The sequence below is a fragment of the Calypte anna genome, chromosome 1, assembly GCF_003957555.1.
Source record: "Calypte anna isolate BGI_N300 chromosome 1, bCalAnn1_v1.p, whole genome shotgun sequence".
Taxonomy (NCBI): domain Eukaryota; kingdom Metazoa; phylum Chordata; class Aves; order Apodiformes; family Trochilidae; genus Calypte; species Calypte anna.
In genome coordinates, this window is record NC_044244.1 from 158,451,179 (window position 1) to 158,476,220 (window position 25,042).

General features: G+C 43.0%; 1 protein-coding gene and 1 long non-coding RNA gene across 2 annotated transcripts in view; one reads left to right on the top strand and one right to left on the bottom strand.

The window, feature by feature from the left end:
* Positions 1-4,968: 4,968 nt before the first annotated feature.
* LOC115599515 lies at positions 4,969-7,057 on the bottom strand. The gene is made up of 2 exons (XR_003988487.1): positions 6,785-7,057; positions 4,969-5,291 (listed from the first exon to the last, which is right to left on the bottom strand). It is a non-coding gene; the product is annotated as an uncharacterized LOC115599515 (long non-coding RNA).
* A 3,627-nt stretch (positions 7,058-10,684) lies between these two features.
* The window catches only part of DACH1 (dachshund family transcription factor 1), a 351,097-nt gene continuing 336,739 nt past the window's right edge, over positions 10,685-25,042 (top strand). The window contains exon 1 of the mRNA XM_030469246.1: positions 10,685-11,440. Within this exon, the coding sequence (XP_030325106.1) occupies positions 10,707-11,440 (734 nt within the window). The 5' untranslated portion in view covers positions 10,685-10,706. The remainder of the gene's footprint in view (positions 11,441-25,042) is intronic.

Consider the following 25,042-nt stretch of genomic DNA (forward strand, 5'->3'; position numbering starts at 1 on the left):
ACTGAGAATGAAGAGGCTGGGCAGCCCTAGAGCGGCCGTGTGGCTGAACTTGGTCCTTAAAAAATCTGCCTTTTGTCAGACAGGTGACACAGACATTTACTTGAGAGGTATGAAAATCTGCTTGGAGGTTTTCCACCCCATAGTACTGTCAACTGGCCTAAATTTTCCAAAGAACCAGAAAAACCTTCACCATTGCAAGCCTCCTGTTTGATTGCTCATGCCCACTTCTACTGTGTGGGAACCCTGGCTTAGCTCTTTTGACATGTGGAAATGGTGGAAGTTGGATGTGTGTAAAAAAGGTTTCCCACTCAGCAAGCAACCTGCCTAAGTGGTTGTTAGCTGTACCACAGAACAAAAATAGGGATGCAAGAGCAAACTGCCTCTTTTCACCTTTACCTTGCTTGAAGCCCCACTTATGTGAACATGAGGACCCAAGCAAGGAATGCTTCTCTTCAGGCATGGACTCCCTTTTCAAAATAAACAGCAACACTGAGATTTCCACTGTCATCTATATGTCCAGCAAAGGAAACCTATACACTTAGTGAATTGTGTCAACATGAGCTTATGCACTAAAGGATTGAGGCACCCACCAATTAAATCAGGCGACAATTGGTAGCATAACACCTGACTATTTTTGTGGATCTTAGTGGCCCTATCCAGCCTCATGTGTGAAAATGGAATAAGCCTCAACTGCCTGAACGTGATTGTCAAATTGAAGGGTGTAATTAAGCAGAAGCACGACAATTAAAACTTCTTCTAACCAGCTAGATTAAAGCAACTTGGTTCATAGTAGCTCGTTTTTCTTGCTTTGAAGTTTATATTTTAAGTTCATATTCACATGTTTAGGAAAACAAGTTTTAATAAAGCCAGCTTGCTACTACAGACTAAAAAATACTTTGTATAGATATTGGTTTATTACTTTAACTCAACTCCTTTTGTATTTTTACAGTTTTCTTAAGTTAATTTCTTGTTTTAATGTAGTCAGTGATTTTCCTCTAACAATCCCTTTGATTTTCCAAATTTAACATTCAAATGTGGTTTTCTTTTTTCTTATTCTCTTTGGTACTTTCGTGACTCAGCTGCTTGGATTTCTATGTTGAGCATCTATTTACAGATTTACACATGTGCCTAAAGCTAAGGCTGTTGTAAGGAACTGCTGTCTTAATAAGTCTGTTTTGGTTGGATTAATATTCCAATAATTTACTTTGGATAAACACTCAAATGTATTAGCTTAAAGTGCAGTATTCATACTAATAAAATTCAATTGCATGCATACCCCTGGACACAGAAGAGGAACAGGTAGTGAAGTTAATTAGAATTTTTAAAAAAATAGTAATAATAAAAGGGGGTTTTGCCATTATCCATGAAAATCAAGAGAATATGTTCTAAGGGAACTTATTTTGGGTGTACTATCCCTATTACACCTTTCATAAGGATACAGAACCTTTTTTTTTTACTTATACCTATGCCAAGTATTATCCTTTTTAAAAATAAGTGTCTTTTTTTTAAATGTGAAAATAGATACTCTATTTCAAAAATCTCTCCTACAAATTGCTTTCAACTACTTTGGTGTTGAGTGTCTACCGTATTGATGGTTTTGCTGACAAATTTTTGCATAGCAAATATATACAACTATATGAAAGTATATTTTCATGCTTATTCTTAATGAAAAAATGCTTAGCAGTAATAAAAGGAGAAGATGATACTATCAAATTAAGAGGTAGAGAAGAGGCACAGACTAATCCTGGCCGGCCTCTCATCATCCACCAGATGATTTTGGATACTGAGCCCAAGTTATTCTAGGACACTTTTGCAGTTTTTCTTCTTGGCTAAACAAGGTCTTAGTATCTCAACAAGTTTACACACTGTGAACTAGGGGTTTACTGAAAGCTATTAAACACTAAGTTAGAAGATGACAGGACCAGTCCATTGCCACTTACTTGAGCCCCAGTGCGTGTGGTATAATTCAAAGCTGACTCTTACAACTTTGGGAATCCTGCATGGGAAATCATATTATTCTGGCCACCACTGTAAGTTCCTGGATCTGGTTTGGGATGATATCCAATATCCCAATACACAACAAGCAATAAGCAAATGCTCAAGACATTCAGTGGGAGCGTATGGGAGTGTATCTTGAGCTTATCTACTTGGTATCTTCAACCAAGACAAGAGCAAGCGTGTGTCACCTTACTTGCAAAATCCATTTTCATCTCCAAGGCAAGGCAAATTTCTAAGAAAATCTAAATGCTACCCACTAAAAATCTCTGTACATGATGTATATATTTAAAAAAACCTAACTAACTAACAAAAACCTAACAATAAAACAAACAGAAAACTCCAAACAACTCAAAATACACAACCCAAGAAGAAAGAAAGGGGCCTAATGGAAATTTCTTGCAGTTTTTCCATAGTTTTGCATATCAGGTGGGTATCCAACACTGAAACATGTATGTAGCACTGCTCCTGTTTCCTATCAAGACTTCACAGCCAAGCAGCCTCTCCAATTCCTTTCACAATGTCAGGGTGAAGGCTCTGCTGATGAAACACTTGCTCCATTCACACACCTCCACAAACAGTAGAGGGTTTATGAGACGGGAAGAACCAGGGAGAACACAACTTTTCCGTTTTCAGCTTCTGTTAAGGAAATTAAGAAACGAACTCTCGTTTAATCAAAGCTGACTTTAAACCTTATTTTGTCCGCCTCTCATTCTTTTGTGCTTGCCCCCACTTCTGCCCCCGTTTCCTTCCCCTCAGAGGACATTTCTCCCCAGGGTCGGCCCTCGGGGAGAGGGGGGAAGCGCAGACCCCCGCCCCCAGGCACTAGTGGGCGCTGCGATTTCTGTGAAGTTTCGCCAAGCAACGCTGTTCCACAGTGTTGCATCCAAGACTGCATCCAAGCAGTCACTGGGGCAGAAGGGGCGGGGGGGGCAAGACTATTGCTTCAGTATAAGACTCCGTCTGCGTGCGCAGTCTCGGGGCAGTTGGCAGTATTTTACGTGACTTTGCTATACTGGAGCTGAGCTGGGAGAGGTCACTGAACAAGCAAGCACCAGGGAAGGAGGAAAATCACTGCTTTTTTTTTTTTTTTTTTTTTTTTTTTTTTCAGCCTGCCGTTACAGCTCAGGGATAAGGTGTCGATCTAGTTATACGACACAAAACATCTATGAAGTCCCCAAGAAGCGCAGCTGAAAACTGTAGGAAGAGCTGTTACACGCCACGTTAAAACTGAGAGTCTTTTGGTGCGGTTGGCGATGTAACTTTGTCTAGGCTGGAGTGGGTAAGGAGGGGGCCATCTTTAAAAATATCGTCCTCAGTGACATGTTTCGCTCTTGTTATTTAACAAAGAAGGGATATCCTTGGTACTGTGGCAAAAGACACGCAGAAAAACCTCGGCACACCACCCAAGCATACTTAGCAACTTTCAGACTTTGTTCTTCTTCTTTGCTATCTAAATACAGCAGACGTAAAAGGGAGATAACGCTCCCATGCAAATGAAGGTAGCAGTTGTTCGCCCACTCTCCGCTTAGGATAGTGGAAGACGCACTGGTTTCCCCTAAAGCAGTTTTTTTTTCTTTTTCCTTTTCTCCCAGTAGCCTTCTGCATGTAAAGCGCCAGTGCATTGTCCTCTGACAGCTGATGCTTACAGTGCCGGTGCGGGTATTGTGTTTCAGCTCGTGGCACTGGAAAACCTTGTAACTTTCTTTTTGAACTTAAATGGCTTCATTAATTTATGAATGACTCTCCGAAGAACTATAGTGACCCAAAAGTCGACCCATTTACAACGCCCCTCCAACCAACCTGCTCCTCTCTCCGTCGGGGCTTTGCTACAAGAAGGTCCTCTCGAAGCGCGGGCGGGTAGGAGGAAGCTTGGGGTTGGGGGGGGGCTAAGGGAGTCCTCGACCAGCCCAAGTTGCATCGTAATTAGATTTTATTTTATCCTACCGAGGCATGCAAAATATCGAGTAAAATACAAGTTTAAGTAATTTGTTTGTATTCTTATCTGTAGGAGTTGGAAATTAACAGCCCCGCTAGTTTACTGTTAAGCCTGGAGAGCGAGAGATTGCTTTGCAAACATTACAGTTATTATGTCTGCAGTTGGTACTCTTTGTATAAATTATTGATCAGCCATCTTATTTTTCTTTCTGCTTAATGGATATTATAGCATAGCCGTTTACACGCTATAGTTAAGGTTGTGTCAGCACTTCCATTTATAACATCCCCCTCTTAGGGAGAGTTTATAACTCGGTATAAAATCCCGCTCTTGACTGAAACTTTTCAAGCAAGGACTCGGAGTTTCAAGGGTCCTCCCTCCTTCCTTCCCGCCCCCCATCAAAGAAGAATTAAAAGTACTTGCTTCGGAACTATAGGAATAATAGAGGTATCCCCCTCACCACCCCAACGTTTTTCATTCACTTAAGTGACTTGAGGAAGAAAAGGCTGCGTTTCACAGGCTGACAGCTCATGTATTAAAAAGAGCCTAGTGTGCTTTTATTATTATTAATGTTAATATTAATATTATTAAGGGAAACAATTAGTGCTGGAGCGGTTGCCGAGCCGCCGCCCGCCCACCGCCCCGCCGGGCGTGGGGACCCGATCCGCCGCTGCCGCCTCTCTCCCCACCGCGGGCGGCGGCACCGAGACCCGCGGCCGGAGGCTTGGAGAGCCCGGTGCGGCCGGAGGGAGCGGAGAAGGAAAGAAGGGATGAAAGAGAGTGGGGAGTGGGGGGTGGGGGGGAGTGTGTGCCGCGGTCCCCCGCATCTCCCGGGCGCGGGGCAGGAAAAGCGGGTCGTGACACCGGCAGAGATCGGGGTGCGTATTGGATGACCAGGAACGCTGAAATACCGGTTCGGTTCTCCAGCGTCTCTGTTTCGGTTCGCCTGGGTTGAGAGCTTAAGGATGGAGCGAACGGCTGAGGGAAAAAGACTCTGTACGGGCGGGGGGAAAGCACGGAAAAGGGCATCTCAGTAGATCATCACTTTAACATAATTTAATGGCAAGGGCTTTGTACTTCGTAATTATTGCTCTGGGCGACTTTTTCTACCTGTTGGTAGATGAATTAACACGTTGGGCTGGGGACCTCTAATGAGAGCCCAAGTAAAACTCAGACATCACAGAGAGCTTCTCGTCTATTCCAGCCCCCGTTTAATTCACGCTGGGAAGTTGGTTATCTTCTTCTCGTACCGCAGCTTTCCCTCCCGGATGTCAGCTGTCAGCAGGCAGTGCCCACCCACCTGCTCCATCCATCCCGAGCCGAAGGGAACCCGACCCGCTCTACCATTCAGCTCCGAGATCTACAACGTGACCGAAAGGCTCAAATTAACACGAGAATTATTTCAGTCACTGACTTCCAAACGTATTTTCTTAAGTCAGAGCAGCGACTTAAGGAAAAAAAAAAAACAAAACAAAAAACTAAAAAAAACCCAAACACAATTAGCTCAACAAAAACCAGCAACAAACACACACCGTAAATAAGCAAGGAGCTTAATTGGCGTTTGCTGTTTGCAATGTGCATAGATGCGGGTGTGCGTGGGTGTGGGGGTGTGCGTGTGTTTGTGCGTGTGTCGGATGCCAGGGAGGAGGGAGGGATGGAATAAGAAGGCTCCAAAGCCGTCGTTTATCGCATCTCCCAGTACAGCGCGTCCTTGGTCAGAACATCAGTTAAGCATCCCCGGAGATAACACCCACTTCTCGTGGGGATGAAAGGGAATAACTGAGGGAAGCCCTCTGGGGCTAAATCCTGCCTATTTTACTCAGGCGGTCGAATACTCTGGGAGACAGGGAGATGACTCGCGGGAGTAAAGCCGGCAAAAGATGCTCTAGCGCTAAGTGCCTGGGTCAGGCAGGGCGTGTGCGAGCTGCCAAGCCCAGAACAATTCTTCTTCCAGTCCTGTGCTGGGGATGTGCTGCAACTGCTCTCAACTCTCCAGCTGAGAGATGCACTTTAAGGCAATCAGCCCAGGTGGTTATTTCCTCTCAGATTCTCGTTCTTAAAGACTTTAAAAGTTATTTTTGATGGCTCCCGAAGTTTCCTAATTCCCATTCTCCCACCACTTTTTTTTTTTTTTTTTTTTTTTTTTTTTTTTAGGCGGGCACCATACTTAAATCCATATTGCAGCAAAACAGAACGTGGAGAGTTTTTAATGATATATGGTGGACTGTTCAGAAGTCCATGCCATTGTTAAAGCTGTTTGTGCCGGGTGTGCTAATGCACTGTTTGATTGAGTGAATTAGCAGTCATAACAATCTGGCAGCCTGGCCATAGAAGTGTGCTCAAATTGATTTGTGTTATGGCTGGACTGGAAAATCTAGTGTTAGTTGTTTTTTGCCCTGGGGCATTGTTTGTACCAAACTCCACTTTTCATTTAATTTTCCAATAGATTTTGAAAGACCAAAAGGGTTGTGATCAACATTTGCTGCACTTTATTATTATTCAGTTATTAAAAATATCCTATGAGTAATTTCAGGTTCCCCAAAACCTTGCTTTCAATTAGAGTAAACATAATTAGGGTGACGTCGTGCTTGGAATGGTAAATCTCCCTTTGTATCTATTAAGCATGTTATCTACTTGTCCTGTCACTGAAAGGAATCCAGTTTGTATTTGTATTGGACAAGGTCTGTGCTAATTTGACTATAATGCAACAATTAGAAAAACAGTACTGCAGTATCCAGTTTCTTATTACTGGTACAACACTTTGCATCAATCTCAACTGCTTTCATCGTGTTTTCAATGTTTAGCAAATATCTTGGTGGAAAGGCAAAAAAGGATGCCAATTCACCGACTTACATTTCTCTAAGTCTATTTTCCTCAGCGATGCAGGGAGGGGGGGATTCAGGATGAGGTCCCTCCCTCTTTCTCAGTCTTCCCTCTAAATAACAGATAGCTCCAGAGAGGAGAATTACTGCGTGAAACCCTGGAGATTAAAAGCAAAACAGAACTTACCTTCTCTTTGATGGTACTTGCTCCTTTCTAAGAATCTTCTGTTCAGCAGTTGTTTGCCAGAATTATAATGCAGCATGATTAAACCTAAACCATTACTCTATTGATCAGACAGAAAGCTTTGTGAAATAAATTAGTTTCTTCTCTTCAGAAACTGGTGAACTAAATAGGTCACTAGAAAAGGATAAGAAAAAATGCAAGTATTTATCTGGAAAATAAATTCAAAAGAAACGCAGGAAAAATATTGTGGATGAACTTAACACAGTAATACACTATTCATCCTTACCAGGTGCCTATCTTCTGTAAGCTTCCCCTCCCTCTGGTCCATTCCTTCACACATGTTGAGAAGATAAATACTTTTCTGTATTTCCTGAATGAATTTAAATATTTAATTATCAATAATAACAGAAGAAGGGGAGGGAGCTGACGTACTATCCTATCTCCTGCCAGTCAGGTATTTAGATTCCTTAAAATGCGAGAGCTACAATGCATTTTCTAATTACATTTTACCCTTTACAGCTGCCCTCAAAATTGTAATTTAATAAAACAGTGAACTCCATATCAGTCTTTTTTTTAGAGCAATAAATTACAATCAATGTCAATATATCTTGCTCCTTTAACATACATTTTAACACACACACACACACACACACAAAAAAAAAAAAAAAAAAAAAAAAGACATAGAAACAGAGAGAATACCTGCCCTGAACAGTTACATGAGCAGAACAGAAACCATGCTTCAAACAATATTCCAGGAAAAAAATTAAAGACTTCTTAATTAGTGCAGCAATTAAGCTTTCTTGGTCGCATTTTAATCAGCCCAGGCCCTATCAAAGGACAAACAGAACGATTTGCAGGTCTTTGAATTTTAAACAGTCTTATTGATTTCAGCACCATAAGTCTTCACTTGACACAGGGAGAATTTTCAAATATAAGTTACAGTACTTTGAGTTTTGCTGATATCAAATCAGGGAAAAAAAATCCACACAACCCACCCAACACGTATCATTACATGAAAGGGTCAGTGAGTAAGAGAAATGCCATCTAAAAAAGTTTACTAAGAGCAACCTCGGGTTTTGTTGTTGTGTTTATGTGAGTTTATATGTGTGAGTTAAAATAAATCCAGTTGTTCCTCATGAACACTAGAAACACTTACCAAACCAGAGGCTTTGAGAAGTCTTGAACCTTTCAAGAACCTTTCTTGAACCTACTTCATCAACCTTTCTTTCTAGGTTCCTAATCCCATTGTTACATCGAAATGATCACGGTTAACTCAAACCTGTGGTTTTAAACCCTTTCAAACTACATTTTCTTTATAAGATTTTGTGCCACAAGGATTATATACCCGGGAGGGCACTCAGGAAGAAAAAAGCAGAAGGGCTGGTGTGGATCACATTGTAGGGAAGACAGAGAACAAATGAAATGGGAGGTTTCCTAATTCAGAGTTCACTCGGATCTCTAGGTTGCACTGTCACACATCTGGCTCCTCATTTTCTCAAGGACTGTTACACATCTTCATAATGTGTAAGAGAAGGTGAGAAGCAAAAGGATAGTTGAGGCAAAGAAAACATGGACAAAGATGGTTTTCTACAACTCAAAAAAAAAAAAAAAGATTAAGTGTATTTACATTTTTCAATAAATTCCCAGTTTTATGGAACACTATGTACCATCACTGGAACTCAAGTTGGACAAGCTCCCCCACATAGGCATTCTCAAAACCAGCTGAAAACAGCTTGAATAATTATTTTGCACAATAGTGGGCACACATGACTTCAAAATAAACTGTGACTTTGTACTTCCTTGGTTTTATTTGCCAATTTTAGAGATTTTTCGTGCAGGATTGCTAAAATTTCACTACCGAAATACATCTTTTTTGATTTTATACCACAAACTCTATCCAGAGATTGAAGTACAACAAAGTAGAACATATGAGAAGAGTTTGTATATGATAATGTGGAAATTCCCCTGCACTGAATTACTACAGTTCAGATTATCCCTTCTGTAGATGTGTCATCCCATGAGTCATATCTCACATAATAATGTACATTTAAAAAAAAGGGCAAAAAGCAGCAGCTATGGGCACATACATGCATCACAATCAATTAGGTACTGTCAGTGTATATTTTTAACATCGGAAGATTTACGTACACGCCAAACCCCATTTTTGCGGACCCCCCAATTTCTCGGAATGGCCATTTTACCCCTTAAAAAAAAAAACACTTAAGTGCCCTCAAAGACAGGCAGCAATGAAGCTCTCGGCTTTCCCGACCGACTCTCGCCCTCCGCCACGCAAGCCGCCAAACACGCGGTAACACCCCATCCCCCCTCGGCCGCCGCCGGGCACGACCCCCTCCCCGTACCGGGCCCGGCCACGCCAGGCCGACCGCACCATTGCGCATGTGCGGGCAAGCGCAGCAGCTGACTTTCCGCGCTACCTGGCGCGGGAGAGGGGAGGGGTGGCGGGGGGGGCAGCCGAGCGAGACGCCGCTGCGCGGATTCTGCGCGGGTTTTGCGCGGCGTCGCTACCTGTTGCCCGGGCGCCTTACCCTCCCCAAGTTACTTCGGTGCCGCTGCAAGCCCTTCTCTCCCCCCCTGCCCCCCCGATACGGTTTGTAGACGGCGTGACTCGCAGTGCCCCCTCCCCTTTGATCCGCGGCCGCTGGCAGGAAGGTCTCCTGCAGATGTTACCGCGTGGGGCTCCTCTTGCGCGCCCCGCGCAGCCACCACTGCCCTCGCAACAAAGGGGCCTCGGCGCTGCTCGCCGGACCTTCCAGCAGCAACTCCCATCCCGCCGGGAGGAGCGTGCGTGGTCCCGGGAGAACAACAACAACAAGAGCAACAGACCCGTCCGGAGGTTTCTGCTTTTGTCCGCCCTAACCCCGGCAAGGTGTGCGGCCAACCCCCGCCCCGCGCCCCGGCTTCCTCGCTCCCGCCCGGCTTTTGGGGGAACGCTGGAGACGCTCGTGTTTTTCCACAAACTGTGTTGACAAGCGACTGCTGAAAAGGGCTGGGAAAATTACATCTCGTCTCTGGTGGGGTGAAATATGAAACATGTAATCTAACGGTTCCTGAAGAGGAGGGGTGTGTGTGGGGGGGAGGTGGAGGGAGGAAGAGGGACTTCTCTCCCTCTCTCTCTCCGTTTCCCTGCTCCGGGTTCCTGGTTGGATAATTTGGGTTAATACTAGTGAGTGAGCCTTTTGCTGCTTCAAAGGGTATTTCAAGTTGCCGGAGCTCCTCCCCTCCGCACCGTGTGACAACAACAACTCGTCCAGCGAGCGAGCGAGCGGCGGCGGCGGCAGCCAGCACTTCCCAGCTCATTTTCTCTCTGTCATTCCCCTCTCAATCTTTGATCAATGTACTTGCCAGAGAGAACCGAAGTCCTTCAAACCTCCTCTTTTTCACCTTCGTCTTTAACGTGGTGCTAGAGCAAGGACCACAAAAAGAAACTGCCCTCCCCCTCCCCTCGGCCCCAGCCCCGCCGCCCGGAGCGGACTTCTCCTCCTCCTCCTCCTCCTCCGTCCCCACTTGCGGGACACTTTGTGCGTTTCTCTCTCACTCTGCCCCCTGCTCTCTCGCTCGCCGCAGCACCTGATCTGGGGTTATCCCCCCCTACTTCTCCCCCCTCCTCCCTTCTCTCTCCTGTCCTCTTTTTTTTTTTTTTAAAAAAAAGAAAAAAAGCATTTTTTTTTAAATTTTCCCCTTTCCCCTTCGTGTGTGTGTGTGGGAACTTTCCCCCCTCCCCCTAACCCCCCCCGCCGTATATGTGACCATGGCCGTACCGGCTGCTTTGATCCCTCCGACCCAGCTGGTCCCCCCTCAGCCTCCGGTCTCAACTTCTGCCGCCTGCACCACCACCACCACCACCTCCTCGTCGGCCACCTCCTCCTCTCCGTCTCCGTCCATCGCTCCCCCGCCGGCCGCTTCAGGGACAAACCTATTCCGGCCGGAGCCCATCGCAGCAGCGGCGGCGGCAGCAGCGGCGGCCACAGTCACCTCCACCAGCAGCGGCGGCGGCGGTAACGGCAGCAGCAGCGGCGGCAGCGGCGGCGGCAGCCCCAGCCTGGGCACCGCCGGCGGCGGCAGCAGCGGCGGCGGCGGCGGTAGCGGCGGCACCTCTACTCCCAATGCCAGCGCGGCCGGCGCGGCCAGCAGCCTGCCCGGCAAGCCCGTGTATTCGACCCCGTCCCCGGTGGAGAACACCCCCCAGAATAACGAGTGCAAGATGGTGGATCTGAGGGGGGCCAAAGTGGCCTCCTTCACCGTGGAAGGCTGCGAGCTCATCTGCCTGCCCCAGGCTTTCGACCTCTTCTTGAAGCACTTGGTGGGGGGCTTGCACACGGTCTACACCAAGCTGAAGCGGCTGGAGATCACGCCCGTGGTCTGCAACGTGGAGCAGGTCCGCATCCTGAGAGGGCTGGGGGCCATCCAGCCCGGGGTCAACCGCTGCAAACTCATCTCCAGGAAGGATTTCGAGACCCTCTACAACGACTGCACCAACGCCAGGTAACAGCCGCAAGGCACACGCACACTCCGCGGGGGCCCCCCCTGCCGCCGCCACCGCCCCCGTCCCACCCCCGCGCGATGCGGCCCGGGCGGGAGCTTCGCCGCTTCCCGCTGCCACCGCGCCGGCCTGTAGAGGGGGGGGGGGTTGATGTGCGGCCCGCGCCCTGCGGCCACATGCGTTCGCCCCCTCTCTCTCCTTCCCTGTCCCGGCACCCAGCCGGCCTCCTCCGCAGCCGGCCGCGCCGCTTCTTGGTGGGACGCAGGGGGAGAAGGAAGGGAAAGGGTGTTTCTGCCCCCTTTCCTGCCTGCCGTGCCAGTGTCTCCTTGTCATTGTCCCCTTCTCTCCCCCCGCTCGAAGCGTGCTGGGGGCCAGGAGTAGCCGCGGGTAGCGCAGAGCGCTGCTTACGCGTGGAGCGGAGGGGAGTAGGGGAGGGGGCATTGGGGCCAAAAAGTGTTTTCAGACCGATCCCCTTTCCTCAAGTTTATCCCAGGATGGATCTTTAATACGGACAGTCCTGGGAAAAAGCTGCCCGAAGGGTGCGCAGGAGTGGGCGGGGAGCGGACCCGGGGAGGGGTGGTGGTGGTGGTGAATGGGGGGGTTGTACACAGACACTCGGGTTTCGCGTAAATGGGATGGGGCGCAGAGCGGCCTCCCCGGACGGAGGGTCCTATCCGGGGCTGGATGGAGGCCACTTCGCCATCAGCTGCTGTCATATATCTGAAGGGGCACGTGCACTTTTTGTATAGGTCTATGAGGCAGTTGCCACATGGCGAACGGGGAGGGGGCGGGAGGCGGGAAGACGAGGAGGAGGAGGAGGTGGTAGCGGCTGCTTTGCTTTGGGGTGGCAGGGAGAGGTGCCAGGCGGCCGGGCTCGCCTGCTCTCCCCCGGAGCCGGGGGGAGGTGGGTCGGCCCCTGAAGAGCAGGTGCGAGCAGTTCCTGGCTCCCCCGCCAGCCGGGGAGGAGGCGACGAGGGGTGGGGGGAGCGGCGGCAGCGCGGAAGGGATTTGGCGAGGCTGAATCATGTTACCGCGCAGAATAAGGCGGGCGCGGTGTCGGGGATGGCGCCGGGGGTGAGAGGGCAGCGCTCCGGCTGCGGGCGGTCCGCGGGTACGGCCGCGCTCCCCTCCCCGCTAACCCCGCGGGTCGCTGGAGCTCCAAACTTGGCACAACCAGGGAGGGGTGTTGAGGGGACAGGAGGGGGGGAGAAGGAGCCGACAGAAGAGGAAATTCCTGCTGCAGTAACAGCCTGCCTTGAAACTGGAGGCGAAAGCCCGGGGCTGTTATCTCTCAATTTGTGGGTTACAGGGCTGAATCTGCTTGAAAAAGAGAAGGGATCGCATAACTGTCGTGACCCCAGGATCAGAGCGGTCGGAAGCGCCTCCAGTTCCCGGGGGCTCCCCCTGCCGGGGGTGGGAGCGGGGCGGGGGGGTGGCTCTGCTTCTGCTGCGCTGGAGAGGGGTGGTGGGAACTTCAGAGAGAACGCAACTCGCCACCGAAGACCTCGTAGGCAAAGTCGCTGCTACTTTCAGTACACGTAAATAAACAGAGCGGGCTTGTTTCACTTTCCTATTGTCAGATTCCAAGGTGTAGCAATAGCCAACACGTGGGGAATTCAGCCGTGCTCCTTTCCTTCCCTGATGGCTGTGTGTGTGTAAGATATTCCCCCCTGCCCTCACCGGCCCGAGTTAGCTGAGGGTAGTCGGGGCTCATTAGCATCGAGCAGGGCGTAGCAGAGTACTCACCCTGCAGTAGCTGTTGCTAGATGGATTCTTGGAAGTTCCTGAATATTCAGGGCAGAAGGACAAAACAGCCTGGAATAACTTCCAAGCTCTGACATAACTGTAGCTGCTCGGGCAACTCTCCTGTTGTTTCATGTGGAATCAACATGAATATTAATAGCTACTCTTAGACAATTGTGTTGTGGCTCTTCCCTTCCTCCCCCCCCCTTTTATTTTGGTGTGTGGTGTTTAACTTAAAACAACTGCGAAAGTTCCAAGATTTGGTCCTTAAACAGATAAAAGTTTTACTTTTCCACAGACATACTTTGTAAATTGTAATTTGAACACGTCAAATAAAAAATAGAGAAACATTTAAAAATTTTTTTTGGGAGGGTGATGGTGTGGAGTACGGGGACTCCAATTCCTGGACTTGGCAGGGCTTATAAGAGGGTTTGGCAGCCTGGTTGTAACATGGGTTGATTATGTCAACAGCACAGAATCGGCTGTGTTTCAGCTGTTTCTGAGGTCTGCTGTATTACCATCCAGCGCAGTAGAAATTGCAGTAGTGGGTTCAGAAGTGGATAGGATTTGACCCTTAAAAAGCATGATTGCAGTAGACTTATTTATACATCCATTAAGCAAATAGCTTAATGGAAAGGCTATACAATAGGTATGCAAAATGTATTATTACAGTATAGACAAATAAAGCAAAGTGGGTCAGTGAGTTTCAGTCAAAATGCATGATATCATCAGAAGATAAAAACTGTATTTACTTCATGGGTTTCCCCTCCCAATACATTTAATTTTGATTCTTCTTACCTTATTAATGAATTATTTTTAATTATTCCTGGTGTTACAGTAATCATATAGGATCTCTTGATCTACTTCATTTAGTGATTTAAGCGACCATTCTGGACTTGAGTTACTGCATAGTTTAGCCGGGTGATGTCTGTTTGTATCCTGTGTGGACAATTGCTGTTGAGATGGAAGCTGTAAAAGCCAACTCCATCCTAGCGGCTAAATTGTTAAGACTCATCAGATTCAAAAATTTGAACCAGCATCTTATCACTGTTATATTTGTCTCATAATCAGCTGATGCACTCGAATACGCTAATCCCTTTTTGGAAAGCTTAATCAAGGTTAATACGTTATTTAATCAAAAAAAGGCATCCAAACAAAGCCATTACTTTGTTGTTCTTTAAATGGATTGAATCGTTAGTTGCCAGTTGCTGGGGAAATAATTTATAATAACTTATTTGGAAATGGAAAAGTTTTAGATGTGTTTCAGTGAAATGATACATTTTAACTGTGATATTGCTATTTAAAAAAATCAATAAAACAAAAATCAATAAAACACCAAGGGATTTTCTATTGAATGCTTAATGTGGAGGTCTGTAAAGTGAATTGGTTTCTATGTTTATTTGTGATACTGCTAATAATAACATGATACTAAAGGACCTTATTCTAAATTAGGCTTCTGTATCAGTTCACTGGAAAAATAAGCTTCCGTTATGGAAGATGACTTTTCTTTTCTGGTCATACTGACCTTTGCTTTTATTTTCCTCATAAAAAGCACTGGTCGCCAAACAGAAATCCAGGAAATAGCAAAGTGTGCATTTAGCTTACATTCCGATTAAATGGTTTGACATTAATGGGATGCTAGAAAGCTGTATGCCAAACAAACAGGGGAAGGATGAAGGCAAAACATGAAAAATACTTAAAGCTACTAGATGCCAATTGAGTCAGGTTTCTTGAATGTGTGCATGAAAAGAGAGTAGCGAGCAGTGCACTGGATGTCACCTGCCTAGGATTAATGACCTGGAAGCTATTGATCCCAGATTGTTTCTGGTCTCTTGTGTTTTTGAGCACTTGTCGTGGAATTTTGCCATGCTGGGTCTCTTCGTGGAGTTTTCCCATAGGCTTAGGCTTTGGATCGTGCCCACCCCACTAAAGCCTAAAAGCCTGTGCCTTCTTCTGACCTCCCTCCTGTGACCAGGATATGTTAATCTTTTTTGACATTTGAAGATGATTTTGAGTGAGTTCACTGGCATTCATACTTAAAGCAGGGAATTATTTGCACAGTTTGGCAGCTACTTACAAATACTGGAAAACAACGTAACCGGTTCTGGAGTATAAAGGGGAAAGATGCCGAACACAAAACAATTCTCACAGCCTGTCTTACACTGCAGTTATTCAGTCTCCCTTTACTAGCTTCTGCTTCTCTCAAATTATGTGGACCTAGCATGTGCTTGTTGACAGAATACTGCATGCTTGTGTAGTTTTTTTCTGTTTGTGTTAATTAAAGGAGTATCTCACCCCGATAGGTTCCTACAGATCATAGGTATTTTTAGTGAACAGGTCAGCAAGTGCAGCTGGAAGGAATGTCAGATATAAAGTATCTGTGGTTTATGTTGATAACCTTCCTTTTTACCACAGATTACTAAAATACAATCAGCAGAAATATGTTAGGTTTTACAAGCAAAGACAACTTTTGGAAGGCCAGGGGATGAATTGTAGGAACTATAAACAAGTGAAAGGTTTGCAGATGGCTTCCTCAGACTTAAAAGACCCTAAGAAACTTCAGCCACTTGCAATTATAGAATTTTCATTTCCATCTTCCGGTATTTATTTATTTGTGAATCTTACAATTTAGAAGGTGAGATATTTGGATCATCCTTACTACAACAGAACAGACTGTTTATCCCTTTAATCTGTTACTTAGTCCCTGGCAGTAGCCCAGTATCCAGTACTTGAGGAAAGGAACACTTCTCCCCTGTGAATGTCAGCTGCCCATCGAGCAACGCTGCCGGTGCTGTTCCTGGGCAGGGATGTGAGGGGCTGCAAGTAATGGGTAGGAAGTTACTTTATCCTGCAATTTGATTAACTTCTCCTTTGTGTAATCGTAAAGTTTCGTGGTTTTTTTTTTTTTTTCTTTTTAAATTATTAGGAAATCTTTTCTCAGTAGCTGTAGTTTATACAGCAGTGCACAGTTCTGCTGTCAGTTCTGTAGAAACTTCACTTCCGAGCACGGACTCAGTGAAAGCCCAGTGGGTAGCTTTGTCATTTCCACAAACTTCTGCTATCTCTGTTTAAATACTTGGATTGATTTTAGGCCTCCTCTCTCTTTTGGAGCTCAAGGGGGCTGCATAGGGCTGGGCTCCTGGGGGGCCTGCAAGAATGGGTGCCTCACATCATGCCCCCTATGGGTGGGTGCCCGGGGGGCCTCTGGCAGTTCTTGCACCCTTGGGTGCTTCTCGCAGCAATCCTTCAGCACAGGAAACCAAAATGCACCCAAAGTAATCTTAGTTACCACTTCTCTGCTTCACTTCTAGTAATCTGGAGCGGGTTCCGAATGTTTGTTGGAAGTGATAATTTTGTTTGACTTCCATTTAATATTTCTTTTGTTTTCTCCTGTTACTATATCGTTCCAGATGGCTGTTCTTGCCTATCGCTGCGATTCATAATATATAGTGAATTGCATATGAAGCAGAGAATTGTCATACACTGGGCTGAATTTTAGTATTTTCCTTTTGAACTATTCCAGAGACGTATTAGATTATTTCTGCAATCTCTGCTGGTCTGGTGCAGGTAAATTTCTTTCAGCTTTCACTATTGCCTCGTTGTGGTAGAGCTTTACAATTTTAGCTGTAAAAAAATCATCTCTGGCTGCAGGATAGCAGAGGGAGTAGTGAGGAACTACCAAGTTTTATCAAAATCCTGTGAGCCAGTGAACCAAAAGTCTGAAACAACCATGATGCCTGCCTGCTTTTAGGCAACAGATTTCGATCCTCTTTGTTCTTTTATAAGTTAAATGTGTTTTGTTTTAAAAATAACATTTGGGGCATCTGCTTTGCATTATGAGTTAATTCCATTCATTGCTTTAAAATAGTTATTAACCTTTTGCAAATTATATACTGCACATGAACAGTAATTTTTTCAATAATCTTTAAATGTGCACACTGTAACAGCGCCATAATGTGGACTGACATAATGTGAATTGACAGTAAATGTTTAGTTGCCTAAATACTTATTTAAATGATAGAGCTGAAGAGTCATCTGCAAAAAGCTATTATGATCCAGAGACTTAATTCATATATAGATAATTTCTCCACCATGCATTAAGGAAGAATTTTTCTATCACCATTTAAATTATTTTCAAAAATCCTGAAACATAAACCAAAAATCTTTATATGTAGAACCAAGGTATGCCTGTGACTTGAAATGATAAAATCCAGATTGCTTCAAGAAGAAACTATCCTTAACCCACTATGTTCTGCTTATTTATCTGATGCAGTGCTCAGCTGGGGGCATCTCCTAACAAGTGCTGATGTGTCATTTCATAAGCAGTGAAGAACATTGAAGACTAATCTATTACATGTGGAGTTTTAGCATTAATGGTGAAAAACTGTGAACTATTAAAATTTTTTTTTTTTTGTATGTAAGAAAAAGAAAAAGGGTAGTACTAAGAAGGATCAGCTTTTGGCCGTACAGTTACATCCTAATTTGGAATTCTTCACTTTAAATCACTGATGGCAATAAGCTGGGAAACAGGGGTGTATCCTACACCAGGGAAGGATAACTCTATAACTACTGTGTACTGGCATTCTCTCCTGTGACTTTCCATTGGTCTGTTTTAGAGATGGGATATTGGACTGAAAAGGTACTGAGTGGCAGTTCAAGATGCATTCACCAAAACTAATGAAGCTGCTTGCATGAATTGTGATTGAGAGAATGGATCACAAAATGTATTTTGTTTCACATTACTTTAAACACCATGTTATGAAAATTACATTTAGAGTCAGCATCCTCCTGCGGCAGGTTTATAACTTCACACTGTACAATTTGCAGAGTCGTATGGAAAGATCCTGTAAATTATGTGTATCCAAACAGTTTATTAGGAATAAATGGAAACTTTCTTTAAATAGTCTAAGACTGTTTTTAAATTATCTTAATGCTATGATTTTGATCTAATAAAATGGTCTCAGGTTTTGAGGATGCATCTCTTGAGTATACTGGTGTGGATACCATCAACATAACTTTCTGTATGGTATTCTGTCCAAAGTTAACTCTGTTTACTCCAGAACTAATCTCATGTAGATATTTTTTTGGCATCCTATGTTCTTTGCACCTTCCTCATAAAGAAGAAAGTTATTTCAGTATGAAAAAAAAAATAAAAAAAAAAACAAGCACTTTTTTTTGTTACAGATACCAAACAGCGGGTATTTACATTCATTGGAAGGCTGAAAGTAGCCATGGTCCAGAAATTTTGGAGCAGTTGCAACTAAAATTTCCTGGTGCACCTCTCCACAGTTACTGTATTCTGTTTTTTCATTAAAGTTAGAGGATGTTTTGGTCATGATATATTACTTACTCATCCTTAGAATTTGTAAAATTATTCTATAAATCAGCCAAATGGCTAAATTCAGCCTAAATTCCTCAAAATAATCTTGAGTTTAACCTAAGCTTTCTGACTGGTTTTCTTAGTGACTTAAGAATTGTATGTAATATTAAAAACAATGAAAAAATGCTTCTTAACTACTAGGCTTGTGTTTTTATTGTGTAATTTGTTCCATAGGTTGTATGACCAACTGAGAGAGCCATATATAGGTGTGCATACATACTACCTAGCTGAAAGAAATTACTGATTTACATATTAAAACTAGATGGGACTGGTAAGAAGAGGGACGAGGGGGAGAAGGTGGATAGCTGCAAACATTTTAGCATAATTGACAGCTAAAATATATTTGTAACGTTACCATGTCATGTTTGAAGTTTGTAGCTCTGAATAATGTTCATGTTGGAACACTTGTTAATGATAACGTACTGAGAACAGGTGATGGGTATTTGGACCAACATCTGTTGTTCAGGACATGTCTCTCAGAGTATGCTTTTATTTACAATTTTCTGTAGAAATTACTTTCATTTATTACCATTCATATTCAATAATGAAATAATTTTCATTCCTATTTTTGGAAAACACCTTGCATTATTATCTTGCATAAAAGAGTTGTAAGGGATCAAAAAGTAGGTGAATAAATTACGAAGGGAAAAGGTAACAAATATATACTTCTTATTATTTAATTACATGTTTTGTAACATTGATTTCATGTTGTTCTTTTATTAATTTATTACTTTTAAAATAAAGAGCTAGATTATTTTATGTAGGAGACTTTGTTCTCAGGTTATAGGTACTGTATTTTTAGAAGCTGTACAAAAATGCATTATTATTTATATTGGTCATAAATCTTGTCAGGGCTTATTAATAGTTTGAGCATTCTTTAAAGGCCTCATTAAAACTATTATTTTTTAATTATAGTTTTCCAAATGTAGTAAGAATATAAATATTTGAATTGGTTTTATATAACGTATTAATAGATGCCAGTGTTATCTGTACTTATGAAGTATACAGTTTGTTTCCAGTCTCCTGGTTTGCTGAAAAAGCCTTTCTTTGATGGAGGTCACCTGTAGGACTTACCTATGTACTTTAAAATCAAAATGCTGTGGTTTTAAACCATATGCTTAATGTTAAAAATGTGAATAGTCCTGTTTCTACAGCCTACATGAATCTTTTAAACTAAGCATTTGCAAAATATAATTGGAAGTGCTAAAAAAGAATACGTTGACATCTTTGGTAGAAAGCTGGTTTTCTGTGTATTTTATTGCATTTTTAGGGACAGTTTGAAAGTGTTAAAAATGCTTTAGATTTTGTGTCCCGTAAATTAACACTTGTTGCATAAAATAGTCATGATGCTGCTTTTTTTTTTTTTTTTTTTTAATGTTCATGGGAGTATTGTCTTCTGTTGTATTAATTAATTTTAGGAAATCAGGGCAATGTCTCAGCAGAAATGAACATCAGAATTTGGTATAACCCCTGGCTTCACACTGCTCTGCTGGGATGTTTTGTATTCATTCTTGTAGAACAGAAGCAGCCTACATCTTATTGAAGGGAATGGGCACTTCTAAGATGTGTGCCATGGCTGTCACTTTCCACATTCTAGTTCTGATACTCACTGATGGTTTGGTGAGAAGGAAGTGATACCATTTTTCAGTTGTTTTCTGTTCCCTTAAATTTCTGCTTAAAATTAAAAAAAAAAAAATGGAGGGAAGGAAAATACGTCAGGTGGTATTAAGTGTTTAATAAGGAGTCATCAAAATAAAAAGTAGTATGTTGCCTGTTGGGTTTAATATATATATTTCCCCTTAGCTGCTTGGAACAGCTTTTAAAATGTAGACTATATGTAGGACTTGATTATTTCTCTGCGACTGTCTACCCCTCAAGACTAATGCCATGATTCTGTTACAAGTTTTATTGTATGTTGTTCTAATTCAAAGCAGGGTAAGTTGTTTGGTTTGTTTCATTGTTATTTTGTTTTTGGTTTAAAAAAATTTTTTTAGGTTATATACATATATTTTAGTAGGCCAGATTTAAAACAGGCATGGAAGGCTAATAAATTATTTTGTCTTACATTGTTGAGTATTGCAGATGGCTGATTCCCTTCAAAATTATTTGCTCCTAAAATATTTTGTTAAAAATAAAGATAGCAGTAGAAAAGGAAGCTTCTGATACCAGTAGTTTAAGTATAGCTATATATAAAGTACTTTTTTTGACAAGCTATGAGGAAAATATATTAGAAGTACATATAGCATAGTACATATATAGCATATAGCAGGAGCACATATGCAAATTGTGTAAGGAAGGAGTCATTATATTTCCTATGGAGGGCATCAGTGAGGTTTTCAGTTGAGATGTTTGGGTATAGCCACAGCTGTTGGATTGGCTTGAGGCCACCTCAAGGTACAACAGGTGGGTTGTGCTAAGAATTAATAAACTTTAAACAGGTTTTACCATTCAGAGCTTCTGTGGCATCATCCCAGCAGAGTGGAGGAGAGGGTGGAATTTATGCCCAGAAGAAGCAGTCCACCGTCATGGTGAGAATGAATGTAGAGTTCAAGTTTACGAATGCTGAGGAAGTAATTTGCTTAAAGACCCAATTTTTTTTTTTTTTGTCTGTTACACTTCTTCCACTCTTAGGATCTGTTGTTAAAGGCTACCTTATGGGAGCTGGTTCCTTCTGCAGAGGTAATGCTGTCAGTGGGTTGAGAAGAGGCTAGCCCTTGGTGCCTCCTGGCTTTCCACCTGCAGATGGACTTAGAGGTGTGCATTGGAAGATGTTTGAGCTGGCTAATATAACCTTTACATAAGCTGGGGAGGCTTTGTTAGACCCAATAGGAGCATGGTCCTCATAGGGTAGTGATTTGTGTTGCTCACTTGAGTGGTCAAACTCAACACACTATCACTCTGTCTTCACTGCAGTGAAGTTCAGACCCTGGTACACAGTGCATGGGACCTGATGATTCGGGGTGTAATTTCAGAGTCTTTCAAGAGGAGTGGAGCCTTTATGGCATTTAGGTTTCTGCTGCTCAGCTTTTGCTGGTGTAGGTCTGCCAAGTGCAGGTCTTACTTTTTCTGGTGACCTTTTGTATGGTTTTGCCTCGTGTCTTATTTTATGTTTTATTACAAAAATCATGGGAATATAGTGATGTCCTAAGACGGAATAAAATAATAGTTATGAAATGCATCGTGAAGCCTACATGTATTCACAAATGTTCCAAAGCATGACTCCATGAGTAAAACATTTTGACATTAAATAAGAAAGATGTTGTCAGGTAAAACTGTTGGCATTATGTGATAAGGTCGTCTCTTCTTTTTTTTGGTGTGCCAACTGATGAAAGGAAAATATTTGTTTTTTTAGAGGTGAGAAACTCAGGCATTTTCATCAGCTTGAATGAAAACAGCCAACTAGTTCTAAATACTGTTTTGTGAAATCATGTTTTACCCTTGTAAGTGGTTTTCTGTGTGGAAGGTGTACTGTAATCAGGATGGGTCTGTCTTTTCAGCTCAGCTAATCACTTCCTTCTACAAATCCAGAACGCATGCAGATTTCAACTTGTAGCCAGGAAAAAGTGCTGCCATGCTTCAAATTGCCAAAGGACCTCAAGGGACAGAAACTTGACCTGGTTTTATGAAACCATAGAATTACATTTATACAAGTTACCCCTTGGGAAAGGAATGAACTGATCCCAATTCATTTCCAAATACTGCGGCCTTATGGGTCACATTTGAATTCTCTCCTACACCTGTTTTTCCACTAAATTTTTCTGAGGACATTTTTAGAAACTTACTTTACATTAGGTATGGGTCATGTGCCTAATATTTAACAGTTCAGTGTTCTAATTCTTTAAAATGCGTAATGGTTTCTTGATATAATTAAGCTGTGGAAAGTTTAAATGATAGAATTTGTCCGGTATGGGCTAAATACTCAAATGGTGAACTCTCCTCTGGATTTAATAACTTGGGCTTTGTTTTCCTGCATGTGAAATGTGTATGTAATTGCAGAGCAGGCAGTAGCTGTAGTCAGTGCATGTATGGGCTATAGAGAAGAGAGTGACTTTGCAGATGGGTCATTAGGCTGCTCATCAGGGACATGGAACACAGTGGCTCAAGGTTCAAAAAGGATTACCCAGTGAGACAGTCTACAAGAAGACACCAAGACTCCTTCCTTTCTTCCTCCAAGATGGAGGGAGCCTAGTCAATTAGACTAAAAAATTTGGATATGGAAAATCTGGGTTTAGACCTCCTCTTGCAAGCCATGATTATAATAAGTAGGTGCTACCAAGGATTCGGTTATCAGTACTGTGGTTTGAGCTTGAAACCTAAATACTCTACAGCAAGTGCTTACCAGAGTATCTATCTCACCAGTGAGCAGGTGTCACCATGGAGTGAGATAGCCCCTGGTGAAGTGTTGGTACACCGAATGTCCACGTGTTTATGCCAGTGTAGTGCCAGGCTGGAATATGTCAGTTGAGTTGAAACAGTGGGCCCTAAGGACAGAGAATGGTTTCTTCTCACCTAAGAAGGGCATCTTCTTAAAGACCTGAAACTACATAGTTATAGGATTACATTAAAATTAGAATTAGCTTACATTTTCATTTATTTAACAAACTGAGTGCTTTGTTCATCTTAAGTCTCCAAACCTTCCAGGCTATGCTTCTTCCTTCTCATGGAAACCATTTCCTATTCTCAGGCAATCTTTTCCATCCTTGAATGACATTTTCAGTGCTGAAATGGGCATTAAGTGCAAGTGCATAAACTTGCCTGTTTCTATTGATTGAGTGACAGATTTGGATACTACTCATCTAGTATAGACTGCTGGTCTATTTATGGACCATCTTAACACTTTAGATCGACCTAAAGAGCTCAGTTGATGATCCCTGGCTCTAAACTTCCTACTCTTCAGTGTGAATGTTGCAGAGGAGGCTTTTATCTGGAATTACTGCTTCCACTGTCACCTCCTCCTGAGTTTGTAGTCACATTTTTGGCCCGGGCAAATAAAGTTGGAAGGGGAGAGATGGGAGTAATGGTGCAACACAACAAGTACAAAGTTATTTCTTTAGTCTGTTTGCTTTTCACACTAGTGATTTTTTTCTGTACAGTTTGTATTAAGACCTTTATTACTTTGCCAGTCTGGATAACCAAACTGTTTCAAGAGGCATCATCATAGGGCCTGCACTTCCTTTGACTGTCAGAGTGAAGGGCAAATCTTCTAAACAGTGGTTATGTACCACCATTATGTTTTTATTATAAATGTGTACATAATGTCCCTTTCTAATTCACCTCAAAACAGCAGTTGTATTGATCCCTAAGCTCTTTTTTTGGTCTTTCTTTAATTCAGCCTTATGCTTTTAGTGATTCAGTTTTTGTTGATGTCATCAACAGGCTTGACTACTGTGTGATTCTGATATTCTGAGTGAGTAGAGAGGGGGACATTTTTTCCAAGACCCAGAGAATGGGTTTGTTCCCAAATTATTTTAGATGGAAGGTAAAAGTCTAATTGAATTCAGGGGCTTGAATGTTTTTCTTTAGCACTCAGTTGCTTGGCTTTTCCTTTGTACTTCTGTTATTCATAGGTTGGGTAGAAGATGCATTAACTTTACTGTATCCAGAATAATCTTAGATGAGACTAGTCTAAAGCTTTTGACTTAGCAATTAAATGTTTTGGCTGCTTTCTGGTTTTGGTGGTAAGTATGGGAAATATTTGGTACCAGCTGTAGTGGCAGTGAGTGCTTTATTGTGATTGAAATGTTTGTCTTAAGTTTTCTTTGCCTTTAAACTAGAGAGGAAAAACTGCATTTGTTATCTCTTTGATCAGAAAACAATTCAGAATGAAGGAACAAATTCAGATCTTTAAGTTCTGAAATCTATACTCTCTCTTTCCTCTCCTCCTGTGGATTCCCCTCACGCAGCTCTCTTGATTTCTGAAAAAATGAAGATGAAAATGTACAATCCTTCATGGAAACCCCATTTTATGAGGTGCCGTGGAAACTTCAAACACAGAGGATTCTTGGTTGGAAGCAGCAGTTGCTAATCCTAGCAGTAGGGACAAGAGCCCTGAGGCTATGGGGCCGGGAACATGCTGAAGAGTAGTTTAGCAAAGAGACAAAAGTGAAAGGCTGGTTGACAGCATGTTAAAGCACATTTACCCGGTGTCACTATTACATGCAGCCTTATAAGTTTACATATGTATGATCAAATTCTCAGTTTTCGGATCACAACCGTGTCCTTTCTGTTTGCCAAGTAGGAGTGTGTTTAGAGTAGTGCCTCGGAAAACAAGAAGAAATGAGCTTTGCTTTGGAGTTTGATGTGGGATGGAGATTTTTGTGGCAGAGCTGCTGGATGGGAAGAAGGTATTTGTGTTTTTCTTATATACCTGAAAGAATGGAATACCCTGATCTCCTTTAATCATCTCTTTTCCAGGGGTGGTATCCATATAGAGATAAAAGAAGCTCCTGTTAGAACATAAGACTGAGTTTTCCTGATTACT